At 44.2% G+C, this 16,927-nt stretch overlaps 1 protein-coding gene across 1 annotated transcript in view; it reads right to left on the reverse strand.

Moving 5' to 3' along the window:
- Positions 1-334: 334 nt before the first annotated feature.
- The window catches only part of GABRR2 (gamma-aminobutyric acid type A receptor subunit rho2), a 33,877-nt gene continuing 17,284 nt past the window's right edge, over positions 335-16,927 (reverse strand). Inside the window, exons 3-9 of the mRNA XM_016140617.2 lie at positions 13,227-13,294; positions 11,540-11,763; positions 10,684-10,766; positions 10,347-10,487; positions 5,605-5,757; positions 4,440-4,636; positions 335-3,710 (exon numbers count right to left, since the gene is read on the reverse strand). Of these exons, the coding sequence (XP_015996103.1) occupies positions 3,399-3,710; positions 4,440-4,636; positions 5,605-5,757; positions 10,347-10,487; positions 10,684-10,766; positions 11,540-11,763; positions 13,227-13,294 (1,178 nt within the window). The 3' untranslated portion in view covers positions 335-3,398. The remainder of the gene's footprint in view (positions 3,711-4,439; positions 4,637-5,604; positions 5,758-10,346; positions 10,488-10,683; positions 10,767-11,539; positions 11,764-13,226; positions 13,295-16,927) is intronic.

Consider the following 16,927-nt stretch of genomic DNA (forward strand, 5'->3'; position numbering starts at 1 on the left):
CAGCATTTATTCCTCAAATTCTGTGATCTCTCCCTCTTTTGAATCACGCCCACTGCAGTGTAAGCTCCTTAATGGCAGAAAGGTGTTTCCACTGATTTCTTTTTCGGCCACCACCCCTACACCCTGCCTGGGCACAAGGCCTTGAAGGCAAGCTTGCAATGAAGCTCCTCGGTGTCAAAGAAGTAGGTCTGATCACCAGTTTTTGTATAATACATATTTATTTTATTCTAGTATGCTTATTTTTCACAATTTAATATTGACGAAATCAGTATTCATCTTATAATCATTGGCATGCTATAATTTAATTAGCAGAATTTATTCTTTATTACTAGTACATAAAATATGGGTGCAGCTTACATTTGATGGTGTCTTAGGTTCTGTGAAATAAAGTATCGTTCAAGCATCCTTGATAATAATTACGTTAACTCCTCTGTCTTCCTGTCGCTAGAGTGACTCGTTCTTTGTTCTCAACATTTTCTTAGTTCCTGTGTCCTCCTACTACTCTTGTTTGCTCTTTATCTCTTTTAATTTTCTGCAGTTCTCAAGCAGAGTCAGACAATGCAATAAGTCGATGCTAAATACAACGGTGTCTTTATATCATGGTCCCACATGATAAAATGCTGCTTATGAGCCTATATGTTTGCTATAGAATAAACTCCAGTTAAATATATAAGCTAGTTAAAATATAACTTTATTTTTTTTAAGTGTAAACAGGCTACCATGCTATATGAGCCTCAATTTCTGAAGACAACGTAGTCAGAAACAGAGTTGTGTTATAATTAAATAAGACAATCGAAGCAATATTATATATCTAATGACAATATAATTATCATTCTTTGAGCAGCATTGTGGCTTAGGAGAGTCTCTAGAGATTAAAGGTTTCTCAACAAGTCCAGATTCCTATACCATCCAACCATCCTTATTTACATACTTTCTTCTTCATTTGTCTATGAGGCTAGGAAATCCAGTGGTCTTGAGCCAGACATCTCCATGGAGGAGAAACTGTCCTTATTAGCACTGGCGTGGGGTCTCTCACCTCCTGTTCCCGGAGCCTAGGATTCAGCCAAAACAGATGACTTGCCCCACAAACCCTATACTCTGCAATCCCAAATTTTTCTACTTTGCCCACGTCTTTGCTCAGGCTGATCCCTTCATCTATCACAGCACTAATAGCACTTGCTGTGACTGTGGAAATGTTTTATAGATTTGCACTGTCCAATACAGTAGCCACATGTGGCTATTGAGCAGAGCTATCGAAATGGAACTAATGCAACGAGGACTGGTTTCTAAATTTTATTTAACTTCAAATTTAAATAGATACAGGGTTAGGGGCTACTACATTGGACAGCATAGATCTAGCATGTCTTTTTCTACATGTGCATGTAGCATCTACGTTTCTTTTTCTCCAAATCCTAAAACTTCTAGCAAATTATCAAACCTGAGAGTGGTCTTGGGGACCTCTTGAATTTGCAATTGCCCAAGATAATTTATGTTATATTGTTGCCCAGAGCTGGTCCCACTAAGAGTTCAGCTCCTTGAATCCTAGCCCTGATCACATAACCTCTGGACCGTGGGCTGGAATCCACAGTTCAGATCAGGGCTGAAGATGGGAGATGATGAGTCTGGTCCTCATCATGGGCAATGGAATGGTAGAGCAAGTGTCTGGGACAAAGGTCACACAGGAGTATAGGTGAGGGCCTGACTCAGAGGAAGGAACAGAGAAGCTGGGATGCAGAGAACAATTAAGTGGTCAGTCATGCTGAGGAAGTAAGTGAGAGAGGACCAGGGCACTCTGGCCCCTGGCCTGAAACCTCTAGGGGCTCTGGTATCCACGTGTGCTCCACGCCTCAGGAACTGGGAACCCTGGGAGCCAGGAGCTATGGAGCAGCCTCCACGGGCCAGCGACTACTTGATTTAAGGCAGGGTTATGCTCTCTTGCTATACTATTAGTCTATTCTTGACCAAAGGACCAGATACCCAGACCGTGAGCAGGAAGGTGGCAGGGCCATGGGAAAAAGGGCAAAACAACTTCCTTTGGGAAGCAAGAAATCTGAAGTGGGCATTCCCTCCCTACTCCCCCAGAACAGCCTTCTAATTCTAATTCCAAGTGCTGTGATTTCAAGAAAAGGCCTCTTCTCAAAATCACATCCTCTATACCTCCAGGAATTATACTAATTAGAGATTCTCTTATGTTAATTAGCAGGGTTGAAGGAAATGGTCATACACAGTTTACAGTAGAGTCAATGAATAGAACTGCTTTTCTAATCTGAGTTTAGCTGCATTAGAGGAATAGTCACTAGCTTGTGGAACTAAGGGAGAAATCATTCTAGGGTACAGAGCACTTCTGGTGAGCATAAATGGGATCCCTGGGGTGGAGGCAGGGCTTGGACACAGGGATCATTGAGGACTCATGGCTGCTGGGGGAGAAGCCCAAAGACAGAGGTAGGAAAACACGTGAAGCAAATTTCCACAGCAGACCCATGCCTCCTTCCGCCCTCAGATCAAGTTCTGCTGTCACTAATTCTCCAGTCCTCGTCCCTCTCCCCAGACTAGGCTGGTCCTGCATGGAGATTCCAGGAGAAAAGAACTGAGCTGGTTTTCTGAGGGCCTCATAGGAGACAGAATGTGCTTTTCTGGCTAGGATTAAAAGCGCCAGCAAACAGACTGGGTCTGAGGGGTTAGTGGGGGTCAAGGACGAGAAAAGAGCAGAAGCGCTTTCTGCCGCATGCAGAATGGGCTTAGAGGAGTTCTCTGAGAAAAGAGACTTCTGTTTATTTCCACAGCACTTGGCACAGGGTGGATATTTCATAAATGGTTGAATGGGTAGTTGAATGAATACTGTCCCCTAATATCACAAAAGCATGCAAATTGCCAGACTCACACAAGGCAAATCATTTCCAGTCTAGCATCTGAGCTTTTTGCCTTCGTAGGCACTTAATCCAGTTGTATGAGTTTACAGGTATTTTATTCTTATTTTGAATTCTAATTTCCCATCTCCTATCCAGAGTGCCCCTAAGCTTGCCCTTCATTTTCCTTTCTTTTTCACAACTGAAATCCTAGGCTTCACAAGGATCTCAAACATCTGGAAGGCATTTGAATCTTTTTTTACGAGGTGGGAGGATCTTGTGAATCTGTTCAGACACAAGAACAGAAGAAGACAGTCTCAGAGAGACGTGAAGTAAGACACAGCACAGCATGAAGGAGGGGCAAACCGGTGAGGTCAGGGAAAGGGCAGCTGGAGGGCTCCTGGGCTCTTCCAGAAGGGGGCACTGCTCTCCAGGGTCCAAGGGTTGCTGCTCTGTTTGGTGAGGGGGAGTGGGGTCAGCAGGTCTAAGTGCCTACGGCTGGCCTGGCCCCATAGATGTCTAGGCCCTTTCTCAGGCACAGCCTTGGAGCCCCTAGGAAAACACTGACCAATAAATTAGGTTGAAAAATATATAGGAGGCAGGGAATATCAACCTGGAGTATTTGTCAATGGCGTGGGTGTTCTGGAAGATGCGCAGACCCATCTGGCCCTTCAGAAGCCCTTTCTTCCTGGAGGTGTTGGATTCATTGCTCAGGGCCAGGTGAACCACTATTTTGTCTTGCTGGTCTTCTTCTGTCAGAGTATGGCTTCTCGGGTACCCGGCCAGGCTGTTGGCCTCAGACTCACTGTAGCTTCCATCCAGCATCATGGTTCTTGAGTGAAGCATTCCACACATGCATGGGAACTGCAGGCAGCAAACACAAGAAGAGGTGCCAGGCATGTTTGGGCCTTGTCAGAGGGCCAGAAGAGGTGGCCTGGGTCGAGAGCAAAGCCCTATGGCTACTCAGAACCACAGAAAGGCAGAACTAGAAGGATCCCCAGAGATCATTTAGCCCAATGATTCTCTACCCTGGATGCCTATTAGAGTCACCCGGGAAGCCCTTTAAACTGACCAAGCCCACACTCCAGTCCAGATTAATTTAAAGCCCCCAGGCGATTCTGCTATGTAGTCAGCATCTAGAACCGTGATTTAGTTCTAAAGGCCCTCAAATACAGAGGCAAAAACTAAGGACCAGAGAGGATACACGGTTCTTCTGAGATAACACAGCTGGCGTCAGAGTCGGGGCTTTAAATCCACGCATTCTGGTTCTAGCTGTGGGACTCCACCACTTTACACGTGAATCAAAAATGGATTAGGTAGGAGAGTGCCCTTGTTCTAAAGAGTTATGCATAAAGTTAAAGGGTTATGACGCCTGCAGTGTATTTTTAAATGGTTCGTCTGCATCAACAAAACTACAGTCTTCTTGCTTCTAGTCTTTGTCCAGACTTTCTGATATCTGAGACCCTTTGTGGCAAAAGCTACAACCTATTCTGAAATGGATCCTTCTCCTTTTATGTAAACATCTCCCTTGTCTACATGCAACACCTTCCACCCCATTCTCGTCCCACCAGAAGCATGAGCTCAGACAAGGACCTTCTCCCGGAGCTTCCGTTCCTTCCGCTCCTGCACTGTCGTCAGGTAGTTGACGGCCGCGTACTCCAGCACCGAGAGGAACACGAACACAAAGCTGACCCAGAGGTAGATGTCCACGGCCTTGATGTAGGAGACGCGGGGCATGGAGGCGTTCACGCCCGTGATGATGGTGGACATGGTCAGCACCGTGGTGATACCTGCAACATCCAGCTTTAGTTCAGCTTCTCACAAGGGTACAGAGCTGCCCCACACATCACTAAGTCACCTTTTTACATTCTCCATCTCTTAAACCTAACGAGAAATTCCCCAGGCAAGTTTCTACTTCATAGAGGTGCAAGGATCAGCTGCATAAGCAGCCAGCCGGTTCCCGGCTTCCTCGCTGCTTGTGTCCTTTCACTTTAAGGGCCTCGGGACACTGGCTTCCTGTGATGTGGCTGAGAAGGTCAGCACTGCTTCAGAAAGAATCAGTTCAGATGTGGAATTTAAAACAGTACTAACGGACACCTTTAAGGAAAACTTCCCAAACCTCAAGAAATGCACACGTGCTTCCTCATCTAAGCCACATCGAGACTGGAAATTCCTGGAAGCCTGTTGTGCCGGGTTTTTTTTTCACCACGTCTTGCTAGTCAAACCCTCACATTTCTCAGGGCCCAGTCTGATTTTGTCCAGATTAACAGTTAGTCAAATATAAACATTCAATCCAGAATTCAGGGTCTGTGAAGGACTAAAACCATAGTTCCAGGGAGTGCACCTCTCTCCTTCCCAGATATCACATAATATGGCCCCTGCCCCCAAACTCTCAGTCTGTCTACATAAAGTTTTTGTATTTAAAGAATAAGTTTTTAGCATTTGTAGAATCATCATATTCATCAAAGTCCAGAGCTCCAATACTACCAGTGGTGGAAGTCTATACCCCAAATAGGCTTTATCTTTCTGGCATGATTCAAGAAGAGCTGATGTCATTTTAACTCCTTGTTGTTTTCACAATGTAGCCTAGGAAACTGAAGATAGCATGGGAAAGGTGAAGACAAGAAGCAGGAGGAAAAATTGCTCCTTTTGACTATGATGGCCCATCAGTTAAGAATTCTGAATAATGTTCTTACTTTTTCTTTACGTAGTTATCGGTTGAATAACCACTCTACCACACCTCATTAAATGCTTTTACCCAGTGAAACTCTGGCAGGCACAGCTCTGCGGTCGATCCAGAAGGACACCCAGGACAACATGACCATCAGGGTGGCGGGGAAATAGGTTTGGAGCAAGAAGAAGAAGATGTGGCGACGCAACGTGAAGTTAATGTACAGACGGTTGTACCAGCCTGGGGGACACAGGAAGAAGCCAGTGAGGTCCAGTTCGAGAGGCACAAACCAGCCCTTTCCCCAGGAGCCCTCCTTTCCCTGACGTTTCTCTCATCTTCAGCAGGAAGTGAAACATGACTACCTGGCTTGTTTGTTCTTTGCAAACCACAACCACATTTCCTGAGAGACTCACTGGTCAGGAGCATAAGAAGTTGGACTGGTTCTATTTCGTCGAAGCCAATACTGCTGAGGCAGAAGTCAGCCAACCTGGTCTCTTATCACTGTTCCCTTTATCATGGGATTGGTCAACTCAGTCAATCACTGCATTCATCACAAGAAGAAATAGGCCATTGATGTGACTCTGAAGTCTGACATCAGTTCTACCCCTGACCCACCATTCGCCTTGGAAGTTACTTCATTCACTTCATGCAAGTCATTTACCATCTGTTCATTCCTCAGGAAAAAATGAGGAAATAGATATCATTTCATTTTGGCAACTTGAGAATCACTGATTAGTGGTTGTAAAAAGGATTAAAATTGTAAGGTTTCAAATGATCCACAAGATCATTACCCAACCACTGAGACCAAAGATGGTGTCAAGGACAGTGTGAAAGTGTAAAGTGGACTGAAGCTGTGTGCACACCCCACCCCACTCCCATCTCAGCCCAGGCTTGTCAGAAAGTGTTAGAACTCAGAGATGGTTCCACTCTGTGTCTCAAAGTGTGGGGTACATACATGACATACAAGATGATTATAGAGGTGGGTTCTTTTTGGTTTATGTTCATTATATTTATTATTAAAGTCATCTTTTATTTATGGCAAATGACATAAATAACAGTGATATAAAATTCCTTTTCAAAATAAATTACAAGAGGGGAGCTGACTTAAAGAAAAAAATTAAGTTGACACCAGCATAGGTAGTATGTAACTAAGACAAAATTCACAATGATGTTATGTAAATAATTGCAACCCAAATTGAATCTAACTCTTTTATTTGGGACATTCCCAGAGGCTTGTTTAAGATATCAGCTTGAATCAGACTGAACTTGGGTCAGAGCTCGGGTCAGTCCAGAGCCCCTCTTACACGACGTCTTCTCAATATAGTAGTGGCCTCGATCTTGGTTCTTTCTCTCAAAAATTTTCAAGGAATTGCATGGAGGTCCCACAGGGTGGAAGTGCTCAAGATATAGAACAGTGTATATCTAAATGCTAAAATGTCCATCTGTGGAAGCAGTGAGTGCTTTGTGTTTTGGAAAAGAGAGACCTGAATAACCATTGTCTGGAATGATTATGGAAGACCTCGTGGAGGAGATGAGCATAAGGTGGACAAGTGGACAGAAAGAGGAGAGGCTCAGTGATGGCGGTGAGTGATGCAGGCTGAGGACAGTGACTTTCAACCTGGCTGCACCCAATGAACCCTTAGGAGCTTTACTACTCTCCAAAGCCCTATCCCAGAGAGATTCTGATTTCGTTGGTCTGGGATGGGGCCCTAGGCATTGGTATGTTTTAAAAGTCCCCCAGGTTCACAGCAGCACTATTCACAACAGCCAAAAGGTAGAAACAACTCGATGTCCATTGATGCATGAATGGACAGATATAATCCATACAATGGAATGTTATTCAGCCTTAAAAAGGAATGGAATTCTTAAACATGCTTCAACATGGATGAATCTTGAAACCATTATGGTAAGTGAAATAGGCAGTCACAAAAAGGACAAATATACGACTTCACTGATACGAGGTATCTAGAATAGTAAAACTCATAGACACAAATAAAATAGAGGTTCCTGGGTTGGGGGGCAGTGAGAAACAAGGGGATATTAAGGGGTACAGAGTTTTTGTTTGGGACGATGAACAAGTTCTGGAAATGGATAATGGTGTTGCTTGCACAACATTGTGGATATACTTAATGCCATTGCACACTTAAAAATGGCTGAAATGTTAAATTTTATGTTATATGTATTTCACCACAATAAAAAAAAAAAAGTACTAGCCAATGACAACAAAAAGTTTCCCAGGTAATTCTAATGTGCTGCCCAAGCTAGGAAACCTTGACTTAGAACAGCGTTTCTCAAAGTGGTGTTCCTGGACCAGCAACAAGAACACCACTGGGAACTAGCTAGAAATGCAAACTCTCAGGGCCCACACGGACCTGCTGAAGAGAAACTGTGGAGGATGGGGCCTGGCAATCTGTGTACACCATCCCTGGAGGACTCGTTAAAACACAGATTGCTGGGCTCCATCTTCAGAGTTTCCAGGTGATGCTGATGCTGCTGGTCTGAGCACCATACTTTGAGAAACACATTGATTAAAAGCAATGATCTTTGAACTTTGACATGCATAAAAATCATGTGTTAAACATTCTGATTCCTGGGCTCCACCACCTGAAATTCTGATTCAGTAGCTGCAATGGGGCCCAGAATTCTCCTTTTTAAATACACTCCTCTTGTGGTTCAGAGCCAGGTGGACCTCAGGCTGCACCGGAGAAATGTTGCTGAGGGGACAAAGGCCACCTGGCTGGAGTGGAAAATTAGTACTGAGTCAGGTAAGGAAAGAGTTGGGTCAATAGGGAAAGGCTGGAATATTAGAATGGGTTCAGACAAGCCTGACATGTGGTTGCTGCATATGTTCATGGGCTGTTTGAATGAGGCAGGAGCATTTAATGCAGTGGATAGATAAAAAATGACTTTCAAATAGGACAGAAACTACGAATCATTTATTCATACCACAGCCTTTGTCCAATCTCATCAGCCTAAGTTGGCATCCATGAAGCAAATCACATTATTCCTTAGGTTTGCACAGGGTCTTTCTGGAAAGGCTGAGCTGCTTTTATTCCGTGAAGGACTAGTTCATTATCCTTTCCTTCTGTCTAAGAAAATCAGGGAGAGTTGCCTTGGAAACACAAGGAGAGAACCAGGAGCTTTGAAAATATACACTCTATGTTCCAAACAGAACACTCCTGGGTGAGATCTCAGCCCCTGTGGGGTGGGATGATAAACCTGTTTGTTGGTACATAGTAAATAACAGGAGCAGAAGATGCATTTTAACCTGGAGTCTCAAAAAGCTCGAGTGGGGCACAAAACAAATAAACAAACAGAAAACAAGCATGCCGTTCCAACACAGGAAGCATTTAAGAGGAGTTCACATAGTGACTAAAGCAGATTGCCTGGCCGTTAAGCAGCTGTGCAACTTTAATAAACAACGTAACTCCTCTTTGCCTCAGTTTTCTCATCAGTCAGCTGAGAATAATAACATCTACACAAGGTTTGTTGGGTAGAAATTAGTTACTTTATATAAAGTACTCAAAACAGTGGCACATAATAAGTTATATAAGAAACTCTTAGTAGTAGTTTTAGAAAGAGAGTTGACTTGAACTTGTCAAGAATAGATGAAAAAAGGAAACTGTGTGGCAATACCTATCAGAGTGAAAGAGAAGAGAGGGATGAGGACGAGCACTGTGGGCATAAAGTGAAACAGGCTTGAGCTGTCCCAACACCAACACAGCCTTACCCGGGCTCACTCTTATCCATCCAGTGTTCGATGTTGTGGACAGAGGGGTGTGGATGGGGGCAGGCGGACAGGGAGATGGTGCCCATCCAGGGGCAAACAGTAGCACAAAAGCTTCCCAGGCTTCTCAGACCTGGGACAAAAGGTAATGAAGTAAGAATCCCTCTAGGTCCCATTGCTACTGCAGAGCTGTCATGGGTTGAATTGTGTCCCCAAGAAAGATATGTTAATATCCTGACTCTCAATCTTATGCATGTGAACTTATTTTGAAACAGGGTTTTTGCACATGTAATCAAGGTGAGATGAGGTCATCTTGGATAAGGATGGGCCATAATCCAATGACTGATGTCCTTAGAATAGAGAAATTTGGACATAGACACAAAGAGACACCACCATGTGAAGACGCAGAGACACAGGGAGAATGCCATGTGACAATGGAGACAGAAATTGCAGTGATGCAGCAACCAACAAAAGCTAGCAAAAGGCCGGGGAAGATTCCTCCCAGGATCCTTCAGAAGGAGCATGGCCCTCAGACTTCCAGCCTCCAGAACCGTGCGCAAATAAATTTGTTGTTTCAAGCCCCCAGCTTGTGGTACTTTGTTATGTATGACAGTCCTAAAAGATTAAGACAAAAGCTAATAGTGAGATTAGAGAAGAGCAGATAAATGGATCCTCTCCAAACTTAAGACATGACCCAGGGTCCAAGATGAGGTCACACAAGCATTAAAAATGAATGTATAGATCTAAATATAGGTAATAAATACATTGGCAAGCTATCCAATCCATATTGCTAAAGCAAACGAATCAAGTTACAGGAAAACATGTAAAATATGACCTACTTTTGTAAAATTACATAATTAAAACAAGACGTCTACAGAGCTATTTGCTAAATTGTTAGGAATGATTACCTCTGGCTGTGGGATTTCAGAGGGCAGCAACTTTTTCACTCTCCTCTTTTAAGTGATGTTTCTGTTTTGGAGGACTATAAATTATTTTGATAAGGAGAATGTGTTTTCATTGGGAGGGAAAAGGTTAAGGCTGAAGAAGAATTCTAGTGTGTTTCCTTCCACATTTGAATCAAACCATGGCAAAAGTTAGCTACCGGTGCTGCTGTAGAAGGCCAGTCTGGAAGTGGTGTGAAATTTCTGAATCAGAAACTGAGACAGGGAGATCTTTTCATCTGTTTTCAGGGATTCGTCCCCATTCTTCCAATACAGCATCAGATCTTCGTCTGTATATGCATCTTTGGGGAGAGGAAAATAAGTTAATTTGAATCCTTTGCTTCCGATGCAGTTTGACAACAGAGAAATACTTCACCGGCCCGGGAGGAAACAGGTCTTAACCCTGGCAGGCAGTACTCAGTCTCATGGTTACTAAAATGACACAAGGTCAGAGAGGGAATAAGGCAATGATCTGTCATTAGGAATACTGATACTTACAGCTTTCCAGCTCCAAAGAACAGGTCTGGGAGTCCAGGGGAAAGTGGCTGAAGTCCATGTTGCACATGGCGGTGACTGTAATCCTAGACAATCCAAACATGCATGTTGGCTTGTACAGAGAGTTACTGCTCAGAATAAGGAGAACATACATGTAATCAAGAGCCTCTGCCTCCCCAAGTCTACTTCGGAAGTCTGGAAAACCAGGCATCTAAGTTACAGCACCTTAACTTTTAGAGATTTGTCTTCTGTAGAAGCATCAATGATTGGTGCCCTGCCTGGATCCCAGCTACTGAGGGTGTTGGCTGCTAATGGCTCACATCTGCACCTGTCCCTGGCTCTTATCATCAGTCTCATCCAGCCTCCCCCAGGGACACCTGGGTGGTTATGCCCCCTTCACGTCCCCACCCAAGACAATCAGCATCTAATTCTAATAAACTTTACAAGCAAGCCAGGAAGATGTAAATGAGATTGTATAATTATTCAAGTTAGCCCAGAAGCCAATATATAACAGCACTCAATAAACAGTAGCTATTGTTATTTTTTAAAAAATCTTTATTACCAGGAAACCAGTGTTATAGGCTCTCAGGGGTGAAAGGTACAGAGAAGGTTATTATCGCCCGCAATTCATTCAGGCTCAACTAGTCTCCTAACCCAGGCTTAAGATCCCCGATGACAGAGAAGTCATGAGCTGCTAGCCGTTTCATCTTAGAAAGTTCTAACTGGCATGAGAAGGCTCATACCATCCCATGCAGTCCGCAGACCCAACCACAGTGACAAACTCATCGGGGCCAAAGAGACTAACCACACATATTAAAATGGCATTGAACAAAGAGACCATGACCCCATGGGCAGTTACCTCATGCTGTACAGCACGTGCCCATCCGGGAACACCCTCAGCATGATGTTGTCAGTGGTGGTGTCATGGGTGAATGACCTTTTGGAGTGAACAAAGAAGACATCAGGGACCCAGATCTTCTTTACCAGTCGGCCATCAAAGGTCATGCTCTTGTTGCTGGCACTGGGGAAGGCTAGCCTCTCGTCCTTCCAATAATGCCGCAGGTACAAGGTCATGGTAAAGTCCTGCGGGAGTGAAATAAGACCAGACAGAAATGGCTTTGAAAGCTTCCTTCCTTAAAATCGACTCCTCATCTACCACTGTAACAGACTCCTCAGGCTCAGACTTCAGAGTCAAAGGCACAGGAAAGAGAATGGCTTATTTCTGTGTATCATGAGGTTGGAGCCAGGAGACTGAGCAACCTAGCCTTCCAGCTTTGCAGATTAATACTGCAGCTATGATCCTGACGGCCTGGCCTGGGGGCTAGCAGGGTGAGATCTCCCCAGAGCCCTGTTCTCTCTCACCTAGACCTTAGCACACATGGCTTCTTACTGGCTAACGTCCAATTCCAGCTTAGTGGACGCTTCTAGAAACTAGACAGTCAAGTGTCCCATTTAGGAGGGTTTTTCTATCATTGGATTTATAAGATCTTTGAATATAGAATTGTGTCCTGCTCACCACTGAATCCCAAGGCTCTAGTTTAGTGCTAGCCAAGGCACCCAGTGGGCACTTAATAAATATTTTCAGGATGGAAAAATCAGGGGCATGGTCAGATGAGGGGATGGGAAGCTGTATACCTACTATAATTTCAGCCTGAAAGCTTATTCTGTTAAAAAGTGTCTCTCACCTGCATAGTTGATGACTTAAACCCAGAGTTTGGCCCTAATGCGATAGCCAGAACTAAGACACAAGTGCAAAGGAGTAAATAAGAGCCCATAGATCCTCCTCTGGGAGTAAGTGGAGGAAGGGTGGAAAGATGCATGGTAGTGGTGGGTTCAGAGGGCAGTGCCCATTTCTGCTCCGCCACCACACCCACACCCCCTCCTGACTGTCCTGCAGGGGCTCCCCCATGAGGGAAGCACCTCCCAACCTGCCAACCTCTCCACTCCCACTCTATTTGTAAACTTCCTGTTTCTTCTGCCTCAAGGCCCTCCTCTATGCTTTTGTGCTGGCCCTCTCCTGGCGGTCTCCTTCTTCACCTTCATATCTCAGCTGAAAGAAGCCTTCTTCAAAGAGCTTTCCCTCACTATCTGATCTTGCTGGGCACTGCCAAGGAGAGTGTAGGGGAGCTATGCTCACTGAGGGCACTGGCGATCAAAGAACGGCAGAATTTCCATCTGAAAATGTCCACCTCCCACTCTCCTCCAAGTGTGGTTCATCAGACCACTCATATCACTTGAGGAGTATGTTCAAAGGATAAGGTGCTGGGCCTTACTCCCACAGACTCTAAATCAGGAAGTCTGAGGCAGCGCCCAGATATCTGCATTAAACCAACTCCCCAAGTTATTTTTACCCATAATGCTTGAGTACCCCTGCTCCAGACTTTACTGCCCTTGGGCCAACTTCCAAGGCCCAGCTTCATTCCCTCCAGCTCTGGCTCTGCCCACTCAGGCACAGCCTGCACCAATGCAGCCCTGCCAGCCAGGCTCTCCTAGAAACTTAGCCTCGAGATCCCACACTGTAGGCTGCCGCCAAGGGTTCTGCATACCATGTCCACTTCCGAGATGCTGTCCAGGCTCTCCACCTGCACGTCCACGCCCACTGGGATGGCAGGGCCTGCAGAAGGGCAAAGATAACTGGTTAAAGGCAGGTTCCCCTCCACCACTGGCCTGGGAGACCGCCCTTGTTGGGGTAGCTTGACTGAAGCAGGAGGGAGGCAGTGATTCAAATTCTGGGAGGGTTTTCTCGCTACTTCCTGATATGTTTGGTTCCTGAGCTTTCTTCATGAGGGCAATGCCTGTCTGCCTTATGTGCTTATCCTGGGCCAAGGCAATTTTTAATCTATGCCTGCTGCATGAATCAAAGAGCTGGGTTACTATTATGTAGTCTCAGGGTTCTCTGTAGGGTAGATGTATTAATATTGCACTAGTGTTTGAGTGGAGACGCTAGTCATTTGTCCTCCTGTGACATCTAAAAAGGACAGAATGAGAGACCAAGAATAAGGCCTAAGAACCTCTAATGTGGCGTTGGGACACCTGCAAGCCCAGGGCCGGATTCATTTAGTCATTCGAGTCCCACCTACTCAGTACCTAACAGATAGCTGGGGCCTTGCCCACTAGAAGTCTTTTACCTCGTGTGAGATGAGATCTTTTACGTGTACAGTTAGATCACAGTGAAAAACAACACCATATGGAATTTTGAAAACTTCAGCATATATCACATGAAACGTACGAGAATACATAGCACAGAAGGTCGGCACTCAATTTCATCTGGCCTGTGATGAGATTTCTAAAACTATGTTTATCTGTGGGTTCCTGTTCTATTTTTTGGTCTGAGTGATGGTCACATTAGTGGGTTCACTTTGTGTTAACTTAGTGGGCTTTATACTTACAATTTGTGTGCTTTTTTGGTATGTATGTTATGCTTCCACAAAATGTGTTTGTTTGTTTGTTTTTTAGATTTTAATATGTATTTTTTAAAAACCTAGAATGGGGGAAAAACAAAAATCTGTGTCTGTTAAACATCTTAATAAATGCTATTACACTCACAGGCAAGAAATGTTTCTGAGAGGGTTAAGTGGCAGCTGAGCCGGGCATCCCAGGTAGAAGGACTTGTCCAGAGGCCAGGCCCACTGCCCTGGGTCCTCTGAGCCCTAGCCAGGGAGTGCAGGATCCCAAAATCCTGATGCATAGTGATCTGAGTAGGGAGAACCTTAAGGTGGCAGGGGAAGTCTGGGTCTTAAAGAATGAGATGGACCGTAAGGGACCAAGACTTTGGCCATGGGCAGAGAGGGAAGATCAGAGATGCTAACATGAAATAAGAACCAGAAAGTTCAACCCTGTTTCCACCCAAATGCAAGTGTCCTCACAGAGGTGGCCCAGGGCATTTGATGGGCTCGCCGACTCCCCCTTAGGCTTGATAATACGTGCAATCTCACAATTAAAGATTTGTTTTTTGGGCTGATCCCAATTGAATAGAGGCATTTTATTTATTACTAGCAGGATTTAGTGGATATTTCCTATGTTCTTAAATATGAAAGCAAATGAGTATAATGTTTTATATTTTTATTTTTACTTTTTCACCTTAGAAAAATCAGAATGTAAACTGGTCTTTTTATTTTCCTGTGTTCCTCAACCGAGGGCTTAGGCCAGGGCCCGTCTGACAGCAGTATGGTATTCTCTTCTTATTCCAGGCTCCAGGGGTGCTTTAAATGTGCCAGAAGCCCCATGTTCCCTGTGGAGGGCTGAATAGTCTGCCTTTCTCTCCTGAGGGCCTTGCAACACAAGGGAGGGTTTGCCAATAGCCTGGCCAGGGCTCTCTCCCAATATCCAGATCCCTGCACCCCTGCACCAAGGCTGTGTGCTTCTAACATTGCCATCGGGGAAGTGGGGTTGGTTAATCTCCTCATCCTCCAGACCCTTTGTTAGTCTGAGATATTAAAACAGCCTAGAGTCCAAGCTTTTAACCCCTGGAGGCGCTGCTTCTTTGGAAGCCGGACTGCACTCCACCCACGCACCATGTGACCTGCCACATCCCATGTTTCAGGAGCCAAAGGGAAGAAACGATAAAGGTCTTTGAACCCACTCTCTGGTGGCCTGGTTTTCAGATAATGCTCACAGTGTTTGACCAGCAGCTGGTTTGGGCTAAGGACACTTTCCAGATAAAATATATCAGCTTGCTTGCTACCTGTTACTGTCTCTCTGATCTCAGGGCCTGCCTTGCTCTCCACAGCTCCAGCCGCCCTTCTAAGAAAAATTTGATAAAGCCTGTGAGGGTGGCATTAATGCTGGAGTGCAGACGAAGTTCTCAGGGAACCTGGGCTGTTGGAGGTAAGCATTCTGTGTGTTCAGGAGGCTCCAGAGCTGCATTCTGAAGGACTCGCTCCTCAAGCTAGAACAGAACCAATGGCCCTTCCCTCTTTGATCCAGAAGCATGGAGCGGACCTTTGCCTTTGACCTGTCCCACAGCCAAAGGCTAAGGCTCCCTGGATCTCCTGAACTCTGCATTTTGTGGTCCTACGCAAACTGGTTTGGGGAGAAATTCTTTCAAATTACTGGTCTTTTTACTTCTTCCATGAACAGTTTTATGTTTTGAGTGGGATAGAGATCTATCAGATATTAGAAAGAAAATAGTTAAACTAACGAGGCATCCATGCCTTGGCTCATTAACATAGCTGTGTGTTTTTCTGCTTTCAGAGAGGGATCTGGTGAGCCAAATAGGAGTCACTGGTGTAATTTCAGGCAGGATGGCCAGTGAGGGGACAAATTCAAGGCAGCATAAGAGAAATTCATGTTTAGCCAAGGGCTTTGCTTGGTTCCTAGCTTTTCTGCCATTATTTCTTCTCACGTGGTCCTGAAAAGAGCACATTAGGAATTTATCCATTGTTTGAAATTAAGACATATGTCATTTCTTCCCCACTGATGTTTTAAGAATGAATGTGAGATAGAATTTTCAGACAAACTAAAATTGAGAAAATTTTCCAAGAAGCATCCTGCCCTAAACAAAGGTATTTTTCAAGCAGAAGGAACGTGATCTCAGAAGGAAAGCTGAGTGTGCAAGAATGAATATAGTCCAATAAAAATGGTAAATATATGCATAGTTGTAAGTGAACATTGACTACATAAAATGCATTGTAGGGTTGAAAAATTAAATGAAAATATAAAACAAATACAACATTTAAGGAGGGAGGGATATAAATGGATTGAAAGTGTCCTGAGGTCATTGCTTTGTCAGGAGAATAATAAAAATTGCTAATTATCAAACCAGTGAGATAAGCCAAGGGATAAGCCATGTGGTTTTCTGTGAAACCACCAAAAAATTCTAAGAATATGATTTTCAAAACTAAAATAGGAAAGCCAAAATAGGAAAAACCAAAAATAATCCATCTAAAAGAAAGCAAGAAAGGAAAGAAAGAATATAGAATAAGTTGGATAATAAGGACAGGGTAGGATGACATATAAATTATAATATATAAATTATTCAATAAATGTAAATGAACTAAATGCTCCCGTTAACAAACAAATATTGTCTAACTTGATAATTCAGAAATGCTGAGAGTTTAAGCATATACTTTTCAACAGAAATGTTAGTGTAAATTAGTGTATTTTACTTAGCCCAGGCGGAAGTTCAGAGTGTCTGGCAGTGGGGCAGGGCTGGGCCCCAACTAGACAGGTCTGTTTTTGGATACTAAATTTAAGAAATTTGTTTGCTCTCCTAGACTTTAACAGCAATTGGAGTTCAGGTCACAGA

The sequence above is a fragment of the Rousettus aegyptiacus genome, unplaced genomic scaffold (assembly GCF_014176215.1).
Source record: "Rousettus aegyptiacus isolate mRouAeg1 unplaced genomic scaffold, mRouAeg1.p scaffold_m13_p_1, whole genome shotgun sequence".
NCBI classification, from domain to species: domain Eukaryota; kingdom Metazoa; phylum Chordata; class Mammalia; order Chiroptera; family Pteropodidae; genus Rousettus; species Rousettus aegyptiacus.